The sequence below is a fragment of the Mustela putorius genome, unplaced genomic scaffold (assembly GCF_011764305.1).
Source record: "Mustela putorius furo isolate JIRA1106 unplaced genomic scaffold, ASM1176430v1.1 tig00000450_pilon_pilon_pilon, whole genome shotgun sequence".
In the NCBI taxonomy this organism is placed as follows: Eukaryota; Metazoa; Chordata; class Mammalia; order Carnivora; family Mustelidae; genus Mustela; species Mustela putorius.
Genome location: NW_025421385.1, coordinates 22,529,694 through 22,549,338, shown reverse-complemented (window position 1 = coordinate 22,549,338; position 19,645 = coordinate 22,529,694). Strand labels below are relative to the sequence as shown.

General features: G+C 40.9%; 1 protein-coding gene across 5 annotated transcripts in view; it reads left to right on the top strand.

Annotated features, from left to right (window-relative positions):
• Positions 1-19,645, top strand: part of LOC101686176 — a 206,216-nt gene that overhangs the window by 137,259 nt on the left and 49,312 nt on the right. For all 5 annotated transcript variants that reach the window (XR_006606817.1, XR_006606816.1, XR_006606819.1 and 2 more), the window contains exons 32-37: positions 318-471; positions 2,338-2,433; positions 3,482-3,646; positions 15,589-15,818; positions 16,765-16,903; positions 18,131-18,251. Coding sequence is in view for 1 of the 5 variants with exons in the window: in XM_013056673.2 (XP_012912127.1) it covers positions 318-471; positions 2,338-2,433; positions 3,482-3,646; positions 15,589-15,818; positions 16,765-16,903; positions 18,131-18,251 (905 nt within the window). In the remaining 4 variants the exon portion in view is untranslated. The remainder of the gene's footprint in view (positions 1-317; positions 472-2,337; positions 2,434-3,481; positions 3,647-15,588; positions 15,819-16,764; positions 16,904-18,130; positions 18,252-19,645) is intronic.

The following is a 19,645-nucleotide window of genomic DNA, read 5'->3' as shown; positions in this document are numbered from 1 at the left end:
TAGCCACATTTCGAGTGCGCAACAGCCACACATAGCTAGTGGTTACCATACTGGGCAGTCAAACTTAGAACGTTTCCACATTGCTTGAAGTTCTACTGGATAACGTTAGTCTAGAGTGTGTCTACCTTTCCCTTGAGGGCTGTGAATTGTGAGTGAAGGGCAACTTGTAAAGAAAGAAGGGTGAGGGAGGAGGTTGTTGAGGAAGAAACCTGTGTATACCTCAAAGTTTTATCCTGCTGCAGTAACTTTGAAGAAAGTTTTGAGTTTGAGAAGCTTAAATAATGGCTTTTAATGAGATTCCCTCCATATTTGGGTAGAAGAACATTCTTGGCTGCGGGAAACGCTCCTGCCTACCAGTCTGTCACAGATGGCATGTACCACGGATTGCCCCCACTGAGCAGCTCTCTTGTGAAGAGCATTTTTGCTTCACAGCTCAGCCTGCCCCAGCCACTGGATCCACGGAGCCTCCAGGTATGTCGAGAGGTACTTTTATACCTATAAATGGTGTGTTATACATCAGGTCTTTGGGCACTGTGTTTCCATTTGGTTTAAATTTTGCAGAGACTCACCCTTCTCTGGGACTCTTTATCCTTGCTTGGCTCCCCTTTATTGACTTGGGAGAGCAGCCCGGGCCCACTCTTATTCCCAGTCAGAGTCTTTGCCCCGAAACTGTTCATCAGGTGAATTGGGCCAATAGCTTATCTGTTCACAGCTGGTAGCAAAACCAACAGTTGGTCTTTTTGATTTAATAAACCAGGATGATAGCAATCACAGTACATAAATTAGGTCAGCAGCTGAGGTTTGAACAGCCCTGGTTACAACAGGTGTTATCAAATGCAATCCTAGCAACCATTATTTAGGCACTAACAATATTATCCTCTTTCTACGACTAAAAGATTAAGGTTCTGGCAGACCAGAGATCAGTTGTGGCAGCCCGAGGTCACAGATTGTATTGGTTATCTATGACAGTGTAACAAATCACCCCCCAAATTTAGCAGACTAAAACAATAAACGTTCATCATCTCATGTATTTTGTGAGGCTCAGGAATCTGGGAACAGTTTATTGTGTAGTTCTGGTTAGTCGTGTGGATTTCTCACCAGTCAGCAATTAAGGTATTGGCCCAGCTGTCGTCATCTCAGGGGTCTACTGGAGGAGAATCTGCTTCCAAGCCCACTCACAGGGCTGTTGGTAGGCATCAGAAGATCCACTTGCAAGCTCGTTCATGTGGGCTTGTCCACAGGGCTTCCTCATAACATGACCGATGGATTCTTCCAGACCAAACAATTCAAGAGAGAACAAGAGACAGACCCCAAGGTGGAAGTCATAGCCTTTTTATTACCTCATTTTAGAAGGGACATCCCATCTTTTTTGCCATATTTCATTCACTAGCAGTGAGTTAATTTTAGCCTACACTCAAGGGGAGAAGACTTAAACTCTACCTCTTCATGGGGAAGAGTATCAAAGAAGTTTTGGACATATATTTAAAACCACCTCACAAATCCAGGTCTTCTGACTCCAAAAGCTCCAACCTAATGTTTATATATTACAAAGCTAAGCCAAGTAATGCCAATATCAAAGCCATGTAAGTCCCACAATTTTATCTTCCCTAGCAACAAGACAATTATTCTTGGCCCAAGCCTTGACCTCATTTAGTCCTAGAGGACAGGACTGACCATGACCCCTGGGCCTGTTCCTATTGCCTTTGGATGTTGGCTGGGATTAGGTAGATGCAAGTGTCCTGGTTTCCTGCTACCTGAATCAAGCAAGTCTAACTCTAAGAACTGTCTGAAGCCAGTTCCAAGTGTGCAAGTATAGAATGGGGTCAGATGGACAGGTCAGCTATGTCCAAGGTTGCATGTGCTGCCACGGGTAGTAGAGGATATTTTGGCTGTTGGACAGTGACATGGAGAAGACAGAGGTCCACATGTTAATGTCATGACATTGGCTTTGAGTTGTTACCTAGAACTGGAACACAGTGATGAGGAAGGAAAACATTTTAAAGTTCCTAATACTGAGAACATTTAAGTTTAAGTTTCTTTATTATAAATATGTCTCTGTTTTTATAGTATTCTGGAAATTCCAAACACTGGTGCTAACTAGTTACACTGAAGTCTTAAGAACCCTTCTATGTTTAGCCATATTCTGGAGGGGAAGAAAAAGGATGATTATTCTCTCCTCTACATTATCATGGACCTTCTATCAAAACTATTTCTACATAGTAAATAAATCATCCCACAGTGTTTTGGAGTACAGACATAGAAATCCTGCTCATACAAGATGTTTATTATTTATGGACACAGTATACCATTATCATGTTTCTTATTTGTTTCTTTTAGGCATCCATGCTATTCCCTTGGAGAGCATTTCTGGAAGATGGAGGACTGTTTCCAGTTATGAGTAGCAGACCAGATACCCTAGAATATAATATGCAGGTAGACTAGGTCTTCCCACTTGTCACAGAGAGAACTGAATGCAGACTACAAAGCAGGCATCCTTGGGTCCATAGGTCAGCGGTGAATAATTTATGAGATAAGCAGGGGTGTTTGATTATGAAGCTATAAACCCAGTGCTACAAAGTGAGTCATGTTTTCTTATGACAGAAGAGAATCGTGTTCTTGGTAGTATGGGCCTCAGTTGTAGATTCAGCTGTAGTTCCCACGGCCAGTAAAGATCAGGGAGAGTGGCTGCCCATTTCCAATCACTCTACAGGCCTCTTAGAGAAACAGCCAGGCTGGAAGTTCAGGGTTGTGTGACCAGGATCCTGGCCTCCCTATAAACAGTTGGTAGGGAGAGAATTTTTTAAGCGGGATCCATAGGAGAATTTCTTTCAATTATGTGTCTCTCCCCTGATCACCTAAGCAAATATCATTGTGTTCTCATTTTTAAAAAGTAGAAAATATAGAAAAGTACTAAGAAAAAAGTGAAAATCAGTCATAAATTTGCTTCAAAGTAATATGAAAGTGGGTAGTGGTGGAGATAGGGGCAGGCCTGGCCATAGGCTGATGGTTTTGGGGGCCAGGAGATGGGAACTATACTGTTTGCTTTTGTTTATGCTCAAAATTAAAACTGGATTTTTTAAAGTAAAGTATTAAGAATGGTTAAGAAAATCAATTATAGCCCCCCACTAGGAAACAATCACAGTTCACATATTGGTTTACTTTTTTCTGGTACTTTTCTTATGCATACCTGTGTTTATATCTGTACTTTTAAAGGAAAATGGATCTCATACTATACGTTCACCATGTACAGATTCCACAGTAAAGTGCTGGGAACGGGCTTCCATACAAAGCTGAAAGTCTGATATATTCAAGGAGAACTTTGAGCTAGAAATGTTACTCTAAGATTTTTATGGATTTTCTAATAATCAAGAGGGCAGGGCTTATAAATATAATTATTTCTAGTTTTCTCCCCAAAATCATGTATAAAAGATACATAGAAACCTTTAGCATGGGTGTTTTGTTTTGTTCTTTTTGTTTCTAGCTGTGCCTCTGTGGGCTGAGTGAGCTTGACCTCAAGGTAGCCCATGGAGAGCTGGTGGGCATACGGCTGCTTTTGGAAGATGTACTTCTGAGCAGCCATCATGTGACCATGGAGGACCCCTCCACACAGCAAGCCACACAGGACAAATACAGTCAGATACTCCTGGTAAACAGTCTACGTAATTGGCCAGGGCTGTATTGTATTAAAAGACCTTCCTCTCTGGAATCAGAGAGCCACAGACACTGTCCAACGGTGTCTCCCAATGGGCCCCAGGACTGAGCTAATGTTGCATGGGGGCAGCAGTAGGGTAGGGGTCATCTCTAATATATGGGATATCCATTTCTTTTCACTTTAAAAAGAGAACAAAAATTGTGGGAGACCCACTGAAACCAAATGGAACAAGTAATCCAACTGGCTGGATTTCCTTAGGAGTCACGCACATTTAGAGTTGGAAGACACATGTAGAACCTTAGTCAGAAGGACTGGAGGGGTATGACAGAGGTCCTGGGTGAACCTCTCCAGTCTGGGCTCTCATCTTCATCACTCATCTAGTCTAAGGACTTCTAGGCAAGCACTCCCTCCTTTGGACTTTTCCCTCTGAAGCTCTAAGGTACCAAGAACCTCTAGCCCACCTTATCATCACTGGAATTAATTCTGCCCATATCTGGGAACCAGAGACTTGTAGAGACACAGAGTAAGCTAGCTGGTGCCCCCATCTGAAGAGCCCCCTCTTCTGAGCCAAACATTCCAAGAGAGAGGTCTGCAGCAGCCCTGACCAATTCCTTACCTTCAATCCGCTCCTCAGAAGCTACAATTTGTCACCACTGAGACCACTCTTACCAAGAGCACCACGATCCTTGTCGCTAAATCCCCTGGATACTTTACAGTCCCCTTCCAACCTGAACCCATTGTCAGCACTGGACACAGTGTGTCCTTCTTGTGGTCTCCCTACACCTGGCTTCCAAAGCAGGGCTCCCTCCTAGTTTCCCCTGGCATTGTAGCCAGGCCTTCTCAGACTTCCCCACAGACTGTCCTCTGCCTCCTGCCCCCCTTCTTCCTCTCCCAATCCCCCAAAGTATGATTTTTTGGGTTCTGTCCCCTATTACCCTCCCACGGGTCTGCATTTTGACTTCCATGCCATTAGCCACTTCAGTCTTTGTTGGCTCCTTCCTCCATAAAAAAGCATTAAAAGTGATAGTTTACAACCGTATTAATATTAAAAAAAAAAAAGATATCCTACATTAAAACATTTTATTAAGGGGCACCTGGGTGGCTCAGTAGGTTAAAGCCTCTGCCTTCAGCTCAGGTCATGATCCCAGGGTCCTGGGATGGAGCCCAGCATCGGGCTCTCTGCTCAGCAGGGAGTCTACTTCCCTTCCTCTCACTCTCTGCCTGCTTCTCTGCCTACTTGTGATCTCTGTCTGTCAAATAAATAAATAAAACCTTTAAAAAAAAACATTTTATTAAGCCTCAATATCCCTTATCTCCTGATTTTAAAAGAAATTAGAAGACTTTGTGGGCCCTAGGCACTGTGTCTCGTCCATAGGTGTCCCCTGAACACTCTTACTACTACCATTGGGTATGACTGAGATCCTTTCAGAGTGCTTTAGTAATTACTAGTTTCTTTCATCTTCACAACAATTCCATGAAGGGGGTACTTGCAGTATTCACCTTTTACAGATAATACTGAAGCTTAGAAAGGTTAACTGATGTGCCCGAAGTCACATATCTTGTGAGGAGAGAAACCCAGATTCCAACTGAACAGTCTGGCACCAGAGCTCCCCTCTACTCTTGCCCACTACGTTGTTCCACTTCTCAGCCTCTCCCTAGACAAACTCATCTGCTTTCGTAACTTTGATGACTTTTCACGTGATGACTCATGCAACGACCATCTACATGTCGTGTCCCAATTTCAATCCTGTCAGATTCATGCACTCAACTTCCTTGTTCCACCCCAGAGTCCATGCGTCCCAAACTAAGCTTATTTCACAGCCCAAAACTCACCCTTCTTTCCATATTCTCTGTCAGTGGACCACTTCTTGCCCAGTGGCCCAAGCCAAAAAATCTGGACACCCATCTTTGATTTCTCTCTTCCATACCCCACAATCAAATGCTAAGTTTTACTATTCTATTGCTTTAATATCTCTCAAGTTTGTCTACTGCTCCCAATCTTCCATCACCAACCCCCAGTCAGCATTGTCTCCTAATGTTAAGCTATGAGCATAACCTCCAGTTGGACTCCCTATGTTCACCCTTGCCTCCTTCTGGTACATTCACCAGGGTAATAGTTTTTTTTTAAGATTTTATTTATTTATTTGACAGACAGAGATCACAAGTAGGCAGAGAGGCAGGCAGAGAGAGGGGGAGAGCAGGCTCCTTGCTGAGCAGAGAACCCAATGTGGGGCTCGATCCCAGGACCCTGGGATCATGACCTAAGCTGAAGGCAGAGGCTTTAACCCACTGAGCCACCCAGGTGCCCTACCAGGGTAATATTTTTAAATGCAAAATTGATTATGTCACTTCCCTCTTATAACCCTTAAATAATTTCCAAAGGCCCCCAAAATAGAATCTAAGTGCCACAACGAGACCTTCACCACCTATCTCCTCCTGGTATCTCCAGCCTCAACTTCTTTCATTTTATCAAATGCGCCATGCTGTCTTTCCTCAGTAACTTTGTGCGAGCCAGTCCCTCTGGTGGAAAACGTCCTTCCTTTTCCTCCTCCCTCTCTACTTCATCATCTGATTAAATCCTATTTATCTTTCAGGTTTCAACTTCCACACCACTCTTTCAGAAGCTTCTTCAGATTTTTTTACCTTTTAGCTGATGCCCCTCTATACCAATGAGGATGAACTTGCTATAAGAAACAGGTTGTCCTACTAGCCGTGACTTAAATTAGAAAGGGTACTAGTGTTTCAAAACAAGTCTAGGAGGAGGTGGTTTGGGTTGGTACAGCCACTCAGGTTGATGTAGGCTCCAGCTCTGCCATCTTGGGTATGTCAGGAAAATGTCTCATTCATCCTTGTAAGATGAAAACAAGAACAAAAAACTTTCTCCTTAAGGGACTTTGTCTTTTTACCAAGGAAGAAAATTCTTTCCAGAGCCTTCTAATAGATCTTCCCTGTGTCCTACTAGCTAAGTCTACTTCAGGCAAATTAGTGGAAAAGGAAGTGTGTTGGGATGGGCTATCTAAATTCCACACAGAATTAGATGTTTCATTCAGAGGGAGCGTTTGTAAATCAGGCTTGGCACCAAGAAGTACCAAGATCAAGAAGCATGCTGGGCCCTTTGGGCTCTTTAGTTACCATTACTTGGTCCTGTTTTTGATGGATTGCCATCATTCCCTGACATCCCCACTCTCCTGCACCTTCGGGCTGTATCCTGTCTCTTGTTCCTCCTTCCATCCTCTAAAACACTTAAGAAGAGAAAACTTCTCTTAATATGAATATATTAACATGCTAAGTTTATGTTAAAGTAATTATTATTTTTTAGATTTTATTTATTTATTTGACAGACAGAGATTACAAGTAGGCAGAGAGGCAGGCAGAGAGAGAGGAGGAAGCAGGGCTCCCTGCTGAGCAGAGAGCCCGATGCAGGGCTTGATCCCAGGACTGAGCTGAAGGCAGAGGCTTTAACCCACTGAGCCACCCAGGCACCCCGGTAATTATTTATTTTAATTAGTTTTATTTCATGATTTGTTTTTAATATTCATAGACACTAGGAAGCACCAGAATTTATACTGCCTGTGAGAAAGGACTCTGGGTTTCCTGACCATGATCTCTTAGACTTGAGGCTCTTAAACTCCAAAACAAAAGTGATAGACCCTTAAAGCAGTGGTCCCAGGAGCCCTGGGTTCCTCAGAGGCAAGTTGGAGTTTTGGTGTATTTTTTAAATTTATAATGCCTTTTTAAATTGAGGTATGATTAACATATAATACTAGTTTCAGGTATAAAACATAATGATTCTCTGTTTGTATGCATTGCAAAATGAAAATCATAGTAAGCCTAGTTACTATCCATTACTATACAAAGTTAATACAGGATGATTGACTGTATTCCCCAAACTGTACATTATATCCACATGAGTGTTTTATCTTATAATTGGAAGTTACTTCTTGATTCCCTTTATTCATTTGTCCCCCAAACCTCCTCTCCTCTGGCAACCACCAGTCAGTTCTCTGTATCGATGTCTTGCTTTAATTTTGTTTTGTTTTTTAGATTCCACATAAAAGTGAAAGCATGCAGTACTTGTGTCTGACTGACTTATTTCACTTAGCTTAGTACCCTCTAGATCCATCTATATTGTCACAAATGGCAGGTTTTCATTGTTTTTTATGGCTGAGTAGTATTCCTGTGTGTGTATGTAATCGCCTCTTTATCTGGTGATCCATCAATGAACCCTTAGGTTGTTTCCAATATCTCGGCTATTGCAAATAATGCTTCAATGAACATAACATACATATATCTTTTCAAATTCATACTTTCATTTTCTTCGTAGATACCCAATAGTGGAATTACTGGATCATATGGTAGTTCTGTTTTTAAGAGGAACCTCCATACTGTTTTTCATAGTGGTGCACTAGTTACATTCCCACCAACTGTGCACAACAGTTCTCTTTTTACCTTGCCAAAATTTGCTATTTATTTATTTATTTAGTGATAGTTATTCTGACAGATGTGCAGTGATATCTTATTCTGGTTTTGATTTACAGTCCTCTGGCGATTAGTAATGTTAAGCATTCTTCATATACTTACTGAGCATCTGTATGGGTTGGTTGGTTGGTTGGTTGGTTGGTTTTTAGAAAATGTCTATTCAGATCCTCTGACCAGTTTTAAACTTTCTGGGTTTTTTGTTATTGACTTGTATGAGTTCTTTATGTATTCTGGATTTTAACCCCTATTAGGGATATGATTTGCAAATATCTTGTTCCATCAGTAGATGACCTTTTTATTGTGTTGATGGCTCCCTTCACTGGGCAGTAGCTTTTTAGTTTGATGTAGTCCCACTTGTTTACTCTTGCTTTTGTTTTCCTTGACTTTGGAGTCAGATCCAAAAAAATATCAGTAAGACCAATGTCAAAGATCTGACTGCCTATGTTGTCTTCTAGGAGTTTTAAGTTTCAGGCCTTACATTCAAGTCTTTCATCCATTTTGTGTTTATTTTTGTATTTGGTGCAGTGGTCTGTTTTAATTTTTTCATGTAGCTGTCCCGTTTTTCCAGTACCAGCTATTGAAGAGATGGTCCTTTTGTCATTCTATATTCTTACCTACCTTGTCATAAATTAATTGATCATATATGCATGAATTTATTTCTGGGCTCTCTATTCTGTTCCACTGATCTATGTATTTATATGCCAGTACCATGTCATTTGATCATTATAGCTTTGTAGTACAGTTTGAAATCAGGGATCATGTTACTGCTAGATTTATTTTTCTTTCTCAAGATTGTTTTAGTTATTTGGGAGTCTTTTGTGGTTCCATATAATATATTTTAGAATTAGTTATTCTAGTTCTGTGAGAAATGTCATTAGCATTTTGATGAAGACTGCATGAATCTGTAGATTGCTTTGTGTCATATGAATATTTTAATATTAATTTTGATTATTCTAATTCCATGAGCATGGAATATCTTTCCATTTATTAGTGTCTTCTTCAATTGATAAGTTCTAGTTTTCAGTGTACAGGTCTTTCACTTCCTTGTTTAAGTTTACTGCTCAGTATTTTTTTTATATGATTACCCATGGAATTGTTTTCTCAATTTCTCATTTTTATAGTTTATTATTAATGTATAAAAGCACAACAGATTTTGTATATTAATTTTGTATCCTGCAACTTTGCTGAATTCATTTGTTAGTTCCAATAGTTATTTTGTGGAATCTTTAGTTTTCTATATATAATATCATGTGATCTGCAAATGGTGACAATTTTACTTCTTCTTTTCCATTTCAGATGTTTTTTACTTCTTTTGCTTGCCTAATTGCTCTGGCTAGGATTTTCAATACTATGTTGAATAAAAATGAGGAGGGTGAACATCCTCATCTTGTTCCCAATATTAGGGGAAAAACTTTAAGCTTCTCACAGCTGAATATATTAGCTGTCAGTTTGTCACATATGGCTTTGTTGTGTTGAGATACATTTCCATTCTACCTACTTTGCTGAGAATTTTTATCATAAATGGATGTTGAATTCTTTCAAATATTTTTCTGCATCTATTGAGATGATCATGATTTTTTATCTTTCATTTTATTAATCTGGTTTATCATGTTGATTGATTTGTGAATGTTAAACCATCCTTGCATTCCTGAAATAAATCCCACTAGGTCAATGGCATATGATCCTTTTACTATATTGCTCAATTTTGTTTAATATTTTGTTAATGATTTTTGTATCTGTGTTAATTGGGGATATTGGTCTGTAATTTTCTTTTTTGTGTTGTCCTCATCTGTTTTTGATATCTGGGTAATGCTGGCCTCATAAAATGTGTTTGGAAACATTCCCTCCTCTTATTTTTTGGAAGAGTTTGAGAAGGATAGATGTTAAATCTTCTTTGAATGTTTGGTAGAATTCATCAGTGAAGCTGTCTGGTCTTGGATTTTTGTTTGTTGGGAGGTTTTTGATTAATGATTCAATCTCCTTACTAGTAATTGGTCTATTAAGATTTTTTTTATGATTCAGTCTTTGAAGGTTTGTAAGTTCCTGGGCATTTATCTATTTATTCTAGGTTGTCCATTTTATTTGTATGTAATTGTCTCTTAACAATCTTCTATACGTCTGTGGTATCAGTTATAAGTTCTTTAATTTCTGATTTTATTCCTTTTAGCCCTCTCTTTTTTTTCTTGGTTGAGCCTAGCCATATGTTTGTCAGTTTTGTTTATCTTTTCAAAGAACCAGCACTTCATTGATTTTTTAAAACTATCTTTTTAGTCTCTATTGTATTTATTTCTGCTCTGATCTCTATTATTTCTTTCCTTTTACTAACTTGGGCTTTGTGTCCTTTTTTTTTTTTTAAAGATTATTTATTTATTTATTTATTTATTTGACAGAGAGACAGCGAGAGAGGGAACACAAACAAGGGAAATAAGAGAGGGAGAAGCAGGCTTCCCACTGAGCAGGGAGCCTGACATGGGGTTCGATCCCAGAACCCTGGGACCGTGACCTGGAACCGTGACCTGAGGCAGATGATGCATAATGACTGAGTCACCCGACGCCCCTGTTTGTGTCATTTAAAGCCAATGTTTCCTTATTGATTTTTTCCATCTGGACGATCTATTAATTGATACAAATGGGATGCCAAATTATCCTATTATTATTGTATTGCTGTCAATTTTTCCCTTTAGGTCTCTTAATATTTGTTTTATATTCTTTGGTCCTCCTACATTGGGTACATATATATTTATAAAAGTGTTATCTTTTTGAGGTTGATTTCTTTATCATTATGTAGTGCTCCTCTTTGTCTTTTATTATAGTCTTTGTTTTAAAGTCTATTTTGTCTAATATGAGCATAGCTATACCAGCTTTCTTTTCATTTTCATTTATAAGGAATATCTTTTTTCCATCCCTTCACTTTCAGTTGGTGTGTGTCCTTACTTATGAAATGAGTCTCTGAAAACCAGTATATAAATATGCCTTGCTTTTCTATCCATTCAGCTACTCTGTGATATTTTTTTAGAACACTTAGTTTATTTGCACTTATTTTAATTATTGATAGGTAAGTACTTATCACCATTTGTTACTTGTTTAGTGACTATTTTTATAGTTCCTTTCTATTCCTTCCTTCTTCTTTTTCTTTCTTCCCCTCTGGTTTGGTGACTTTCTTTAGTGTTATGTTTAGATTCTTTTCTCATTTTCTTTTATATATTTAATATAAATTTTTGCTATGTAGTTACTTTAAGTTCACATATATCATCCTATGTGTATAACTGTCTAAGTTGATTGCAACTTATATTTGAACATTTTCCAAACCCTACATTTGAACTACCGTACCCCCTCATGTTTGTTTTTGATGTCACATTTTACATCTTTCTATTTTATTTACCTCAACTAATTTTTGTAATTTTAGTTAATTTTACTTTTGACTTTTTGACCTTCATAGTAGTTTTATAAATTAACTCATTACCTTTGCTATATATTTACTTTTTCTGGAGAGACTTTTACTTCTGTATTTTGTTGTTGTTGTTGTTGTTAATAATTAGTGCTGTTGGGTGCCTGTGTTGCTCAGTGGGTTAAGCCTCTGCCTTTGGCTCAGGTCATGATCTCAGGGTCCTGAGATCGAGTCCCGCATTGGGCTCTCTGCTCAGCAGGAAGCCTGTTTCCTCCTCTCTCTCTCTGTCTGCCTGCTTGTGATCTCTCTCTGTCAAATAAATAAATAAAATCTTTAAAAAATAATAATAATTAGTGCTACTTTGTTTCTGCTGAAAGAAGTCTCTTTAACTTTTTTTAAAAAATTTTATTTATTTATTTGACAGAGAGAGATCACAAGCAGGCAGAGAGAGAGGAGGAGGAAGCAGGCTCCCTGCTGAGCAGAGAGCCCGATGTGGGGCTCAATCCCAGGACCCTGGGATCATGACCTGAGCCGAAGGTGGAGGATTAACCCACTGAGCCACCCAGGCGCCCTTCTTTAACATTTCTTATAAGGCCAGTTTAGGAGCTATGAACGCTTTAAGCTTTTGTCTGGAAAACTCTCTCTCTTCTTCAGTTCTGAATGATAACCTTCAGGTAGAGTGTTCTTGGTTGGAGGTTTTCTCCTTTCAGTACTTTGAATATATGGGGTCACTCTCTTCTGGCCTGCAAAGTTTCTGCTGAAAAATCTGCTGATTATGGTGTTTCTCTTGTATATAACAATTGGTTTTTCTCTTGCTACTTTTAAGATTCTCTCTTTAACTTTTGACATGTTAATTATAATGTATCTTGGTGTGTTATTTCTTATTTGGAACTCTCTGGGCCTCCTGGACTTAGATTTCTGTTTCCTTCCCTAGGTTAAGGAAGTTTTCAGTCATTATTTCTTTAAATAAGTTTTCTGCCTATTTCTCTTTCTTTTCTCTTTCTGGGACCCCTATAATGCAAATGTTATTATGCTTGATATTGTCTCATAGGTCCCTTAAGGTATCTTCATTTTTCAAAATTCCTTTTTCCCTTCATGGCACTGTCTGGGTAAATTCCATTGTTTTGCATTCTGACTCATTCATCTGCTTCATCCAGTCTGATGTTTAACACCTCTAGTGTATTTTTCAGTTCCGTTATTACATTCTTCAGCTATGTGGACTTGTGTTTGGTACTTTATTATATTTTCTATCTCATTGTTGAATCCTTACTGGGTTAATTCCTTCCTCTCCCAAGTTTGGTAAGCATCTTTATGGCATTTACCCTGAATTCTTTATCAGGTAGATTACTTATCTCCATAGCATTATGGTCTTTTTCCAAGTCTTTCAGTGTTAGAGTGCCCTTGCGTAGTTGATACTTCTCATTCAACCTTGCCCTAGCTTTTGGTTGTTTCTTAAAACTTTGTGATTGTCTAATCAGCCTGATTTAATATTGATATGTCCTTGTCATTGAGGAGGTACAAAGGCCTGTCAGTGTTCCAAGGGGAGAAATTTCGTTTAGCACCAAGTTTCAGGCTAATCTGAAGCTAGACCTACAGGCAGCAGCTTTTAAAATATGCAAATATGTTGGGGCTTTGGGTGGCTCAGTAGGTCAAGCATCTGCCTTGGGCTCAGGTTGTGATCAAACCCCATGTTGGGCTCCCTGTTCGGTGAGGAGTCTGCTTTTCCCTCTCCCTCTGTTCCTCCCCCCTCACACCACTCATATTCTCTCTCTCTCTCAAATAAATAAATAAAATCTCTAAAAAAAATACATGCAAATATAGTCTAGTGCAGCCACAGTTATAATCCCTGCTGGCCTACAAAACGTGGGACTCTACATGAATATATACGCTCTTTCTGGGAGGACTTTTGAGCCATATTGAAGCACAGAAGGCGCGCAAGGATGGTGTGTTCCTGCTTATGCTCCCTGGGAGCATCTCTGCAGCCTCTAGATGTAGGGAAAACCTGAAACCTGCTCCTCAGGCCAAAGCTGCAGCATGAGTAAATGGGTTTTTTTCACAATAAGACACGGTTGCACTTCAGTCTACCATCTGCAGTGCCTGGAAGAGGTGGCCTGTCACATACTGTCTTTCTGACTGTGACATTCCCTTGGAGCTCAGAAATGTCAGGCCCCTCGGCCACCAGCGGCAGGCAGTCAAGGAGCGTTCCCTGTGTGGATTTCATATATCCACTAGCATTAACTAGGCAGCTGGAGAATGTAGGGGTTAGGGCACACTCTCCAGCTTCAGAAAGGCAGCAGGAAGATGTCTTGACTGCACATCCCTGGGGGCTTTGGGAATGCAACAGGAGGAAGAAATGTCTTGACCATGTGCCTATTCTGGCTTTAGGCTGAGAGCAGGAAAACACTGGGACTGCTCACAGTTGCCAGCCCCAACCAGGGAGTACAGACATGTTGCAACCACCTGTGCTCACCGGCTTTAGCTGAGGACTAGGAGAATGCTGCCACTGCTTGCTCTTGCCTGCCCCAGCTGGGGAGCAGGGAAGTGTTGCAAAATGGTGCCTGCTCTGGCTTCAGCAAGGCAGCCCAACAGTGCCATCACCAATTGCCCCTGCCTGTCTTTGCAAGGTGGTGGTGGGAGGGTTTTGCATCTGAGCTCGCCAACCTGTGCTAGCGATCTAAGTGGACGGTGAAACACTGGTATCTGCCAGTGGCATCCTCCATCTCTGGGGGAGTTCCTCTGCCCCTGCCCTTCCAATTGCCAATAAATCTCCTTCAGGTATAGTCCCAGGTGCTTTTCAGACTCCTTTTTTTTTTTCTGTTTCTTCAGGTGAAACTGCACACAAACCCTTTAAAGGGAACATCTTGGGGCTTTTTGAGCAGAGCGGGGCCACATGGCCTATACGCTGCCCCCTCGCTGTCACCATGCTCAGCCTTGGCCTGTTGACTGTTTTCTGTTACTGCATAAGGTTTTATTTGATGAAAGGCTCCTGAGGATAAAACAAATCTGGAAATCTTGGGTTAGCTCCTTAGTGAGTAGGTAGGCTCCTTGAGGGGCTGTCTGCCATGTACAGGAGCTGTGAGCTCTCCCCTGGGTCTGGCTTGCCAACTCCGCCTCTGACCAACCCTCTTTCTGGCAGGAACCTTTCTGTAGATATGTTAATAGCACGGGTCCGGTTACAATGAGTGGGTGTTCTTCCTGCTCTGAACCAGGAAACTTGAGTGTCTGAGGTGCTATTGCTGAATGTTCTCTGAGTCCTTTCTTGCAGTAACCTCATGATCCAAGTTTGCATCTTTGCAAAGCAATGCTCCTTTTCCTGTGACTGAGACCCTGTCCTCAGGTGAGAACCTGGATGCAGGATCCAGTTTTGTCTGTCACTCTCTGGAAGACCTTGGGTCCTCACAACCTGGCTGCAGTAGAGGGGGACCTGAAAACCTTGTTCCCTCCACATTCTCCAGGGCAGAGCGGTCCCTCAACAAACACTGAGTTAAGGCAACTACCAATGAATGAGCAAACAAATCATTATTCTAAAGGAAAATTGCCCATTGGATAGTAAGTTGAAATTAAGAGACATGTAAACTTTTAAAGGTCAGGAGAAGGACTAGAAGATAAGATTAACTTATGTTTCCATTTCCTCATCCATAAAACAAGTAAAATCCCTAATTTTAGGTCATATTACAGCTCTACTACCGTGAAGGGGAATTAAATCTCAAGTGTGTTGAAGGGTACTTTCCAGACTGCAGAGGCTAAACACAAAAGGCCTAATTTTTCAAAGGCAGATAGAAGGTTAATACCCAAGTAAAAGAGTTTTTTAAATGAATGGTACAAGACTCAAGCAGAAAGCTAAAATGGAGATATTTGCCTCTTTTCTGTATTTTATCTATTTAGAAAGGATGCTTACCCTCTCTAAGCTATAATGTACTGTAAGCCCATAACCCATTCCTCCTACGGAGAATACACATTCTCCAAGATGCTCCTTCTCCGTGGGTTAATGTAAAAGTTTATCCTATATCGATCCTATATCCTATATTGATCTATGATTAATAAAGAAGACTTTCTGTAATGCTTTCAGCCAGATGTGTCTGGAGTGCCAGGATTCAGAAGTCCGTTCCAAAGCAGCCCCAAAGCCTCCAGACTGCTGAGGGGCCCATGCAATGCGGTGATGTCCCTTGCTGTCCTGAGATCCTTTCTGGTGCTGTGGAAGCAGCTGGAAGTGCTAAAGGAGCACTGGGGCCGACTCAAACTGCCAGGCCAGGACCTCGATTCTGTCTCCCTCCACAAACAGTTCTCAGAACTCTACAGGTGAGCATTGCTGAGGTGGAAATCGCCGTGAATGAGTGGAATCTGGTGTCTGATAAATTCCTCCCCTTACACTGAGGGTGAGATTTGGTCTTAAACCTGGTACGCCCCAGCCCCACTGAGCGCAGAGGAAACTGGGCGATGTGTCCTGTCACCAGTGCTTTACAGGAACAGCTGGGTTCTGTTGACTACAGGGACAGTGCTCTGTTCCACTAAGCAACACTGTATCTCATTTACCTAGAGTTCTGTCTCGAGGAACTTGTGCCTCTCCGGTGTCCCCACGGTGCTGACTCATCAGCTTTTTAAATTCATAGGATCCCAGTGAGCACTAGGTAGGGAGAGGCTGCTGCTGTGACCTCCTCTCCATTTCCTTTCCCATTGGACCCAAGTGTTGAGTCTCTCATATTTTCTCTCTCTCTCTCTACTGCCAGAGGTATAATATGGTGCAAGGTCTTAGGTCTGCAGGAGGGTGGGGTGTTAGTGGTGTTTCACAGCTTCCAGCTCTAGCTGGGATAACTTAGCAGGCAGGAAAGACATGTTGCTTCTGCCATGTGTTTTGTAATCAAACAAGCATCCACCAAGCGTCCACTCACCATTCTTGGACCTTACTGGGCACAAGAAGGTTCTCTTTGGTGGCATAGTCCAAATGGTCTATCCTACAAGTTATTAAAGTCAGCTTTCTTGGTAACTAGGCAGTGAGAAAACTTGTCAATGTTTTGAAGAATGAAGAGTGAAATTATATGTACTCAAGGGGAAAAGTCCTCGGGATTTAATATTGACTAAGGGCGTGGCAACTGTGGCGAATTTAGATGGCAATATGAGTTTCTATAATGGGTTGGGAGGTTTATAACAATGACAGGAAGCAGAATGTGAACAAAAATAATTGTCAGAGAATCTAAACAAGAAAAAAATCGATTGTTTTCTAACTTGTGTCTCTCTTCTTTAATAGAACTGACATTCTCTATCCCAGCATGAAAGCTATAGCTAGGCGGATGGGGAAAGAAGATGAATTCGAAGGTATTATAATAAGTAGTCAGTCTATTCTTCCCCCCAAAGGAGCTTCAGAAATCGAAATAAAAACTCAGCAGGTATGCAGGAACTGTTTTGAATGTGACTGAAAATTTGCTTTACAGCATAAGCATGTAAAACTACAGATATACCCAAGTGGCATTATTTTCCCTAAGATATTAAGTGGAGATTGAAGGTATGTCAAACACTAAACAGCCTCGGAGAGAACTAAGTATTTAAAAGCATGTGGGGCTTTGATTAAGTAAATAACTAGCCCTAATATCTCCATTTTGTAGGTCTAGAGCTTTGTATTTTGATTCTCTTCTAATTAAGGTACACTACCACAAAAAAAGATGATGATAGAGAACATACTGCCATCTTAAACTTAAAATCTCATGCAAAATTATCCACTGCCCCCAACACATACATCCATGAAAATGGGATATTTAAAATAGCTCCTATGATTGATTGTTTTTCTGAGAATAAGTCATGATTTATGCACAGGTCCATTTGGTGTGCTAGAAGGTCTATGTGGGAGGTTGTGTTTCCAAGGGTTTGTTCACCTTGGTCCTGGGACACCATCTCCACATGGCTGTGTTCCCTTGTGTCTGTAACAGGCAAGGCTGTGTTCTCCTTGTTATGGTAACAAGCAAGCAAAAATTCTAGCTGTTTGAGTGTCAGTGGAAGTGTCCCCGGAAGATCAAGAATTCAGTGGCTACCTGTCCCCCACCCCTGCAACACACAGTGTTGGGACCCCAGTCCCAAGCCCATTGTTTACCCTTCTGAGTCCTGATTCTCTCTAGGAGCTGGGGTCCTCTGACAGGGAGAAACGTGGGCCCTACAATCATAATGGGTAAAGTAAGGGCACATGGTTATTGGCAGAGTTTTCTCCTAGTCATGTTTGGATTTTAAAATATTCTCATGAAATCCTCCTTGATATCTAAATTGAGTTTCAGGCCGAGGGGTTTCTCTTGTAATAACAACTCATGAAATTCCCGCCCACATTCAGAGACTTGCAAGATACATGAGGTCACCTCAGACATTGAGCACTTTGCAATTTAGCACAACTTGGTACAAAAGGGTTGTATTTTATCAACTGGGATGTGGGCCAAGAGAAAAGATGTTGGTCTCTAAAGAGGTGTATCTACCCTTGCAGAAGCACTTGGAAACCTGAGAAAGGAACCCTTCCTTCTCCCTGGGAGAGAGTAGCTGAAGAACATAGCCCCAGACCCTTCTGTAGGAATTTGACTTAGGAGCTCAAAGTGTAAGCTGAATGTAGAAAGTGACTCTTAAACTTCTGACTCTAGCTTCAGAAACTTCTGGAAAATCTTGAAATTCATATGATCCAAGAAGTATTAAGAAAAGTTAACAGAGAGAGAGCACTGGTTGTATCAGAAAAGTCCAAGGAGACATGTACTCTCCCTACAGGTAAAGTATGTTTATTTTATTACTTCACAAAATAACATTAATTCATTTTTTCCCTAATTATAAAAGCAATCCATATATCATTTTCATGGAAAAAAAATTACCACAATGTCCTTAAAACGATATAAAAATTACTTTTTAACACCTCGGCTCAGAGAGAACTATTAACGCTTTGACATATTTCCTTCCACTTGAAGTCTTTCAAATAGAAAACATTTGTTAAGTTCAATCTCAACTCTGCTGATTCCCTCATAACTGAAATAAAGTTGAAATGGGTAAAACACATAAGCTTTTCTTATTTGTAATATATTTAAGTGTGTGTGTGTGTGTGTGTATAAAATGCATATATATGACATATATGTCAAAATCTTACAAGTACATGTATTTGGGGTGGGAAGGCAGTCACAATTACTTCCTTTCATCTGAGTCTAAAGTCAGGACCACTCCATGGACATGTGATCAGTGCACTTACAGGAGTACTTTGGCTTTCATACTTTATGGGTACCATTTTGAAGCTCTTGATTTTAACTTAGAATTTGTGTTTCGTGAGTTCATGGAACGTTCACTAAGGACTTAGAGACTTGGTCTTAAACTGCCTCCTCACCTTGCCAAGAGGGGTTCTCAGCTGCCTACTCTTCTGCTTTCTGGCACCATAAACACCTCCCCCCTAATATTCCCACCCAGGAGTTACTACTGCCCTCCACTCCATTGGGGACCTGATCAGGAGGAATATCAGGATATGTGTACCTAGTGGTATCTCAAGGACCCCAGTCTGGAAACATCATGGTATGTCTGATGGGTGACTCAGTGGGAGCAAGCCTATTGCCTATCCTGAGATTCGTACAATACCCTGGAATGGAGGTTACAATACGCTTAGGGTTGCCTGTCCACAGCGGGCCCCCAGGAGGGAAAGCTGCCTGGCTCCACATCTTTGCCCCCAGTGAGGACATGGGGCCGCCAGGCAGCAACTGCACACACATTCATGCTTCCGGGCACAGGATGGAACCCCTGGGTGTCTGTGAGGGTCACACTAGCCTCACAAGCATTCCTGTGCCTGGGGAGCACAGCATTAAAAATGAGTAAAAACACCATGACAGGTCAAGAGAGGGACTGTGGAAGAAAGAAACCACTGTGTTTTAGTACCTATAGGGGTGCTTTTTCCCCCCTGCTTTTTCAATAAGAAGCCCTGTATTTTTATTTTGCACAGAGTACCATAGATTACGTAGCTGGTCCTGTCCACACTTCAATGTCTACTCCTGACTCCTACTAATTCTGTAGGAAAATCTCCAACCTTTAAATGATGGAGAAGTTGTTTGATTAGCAAACTAAATTAGATCTTCCTTTTGAGACAAATTCCACAGACATTGTAATGTGCATTAATCATCTAGGTCCTCACC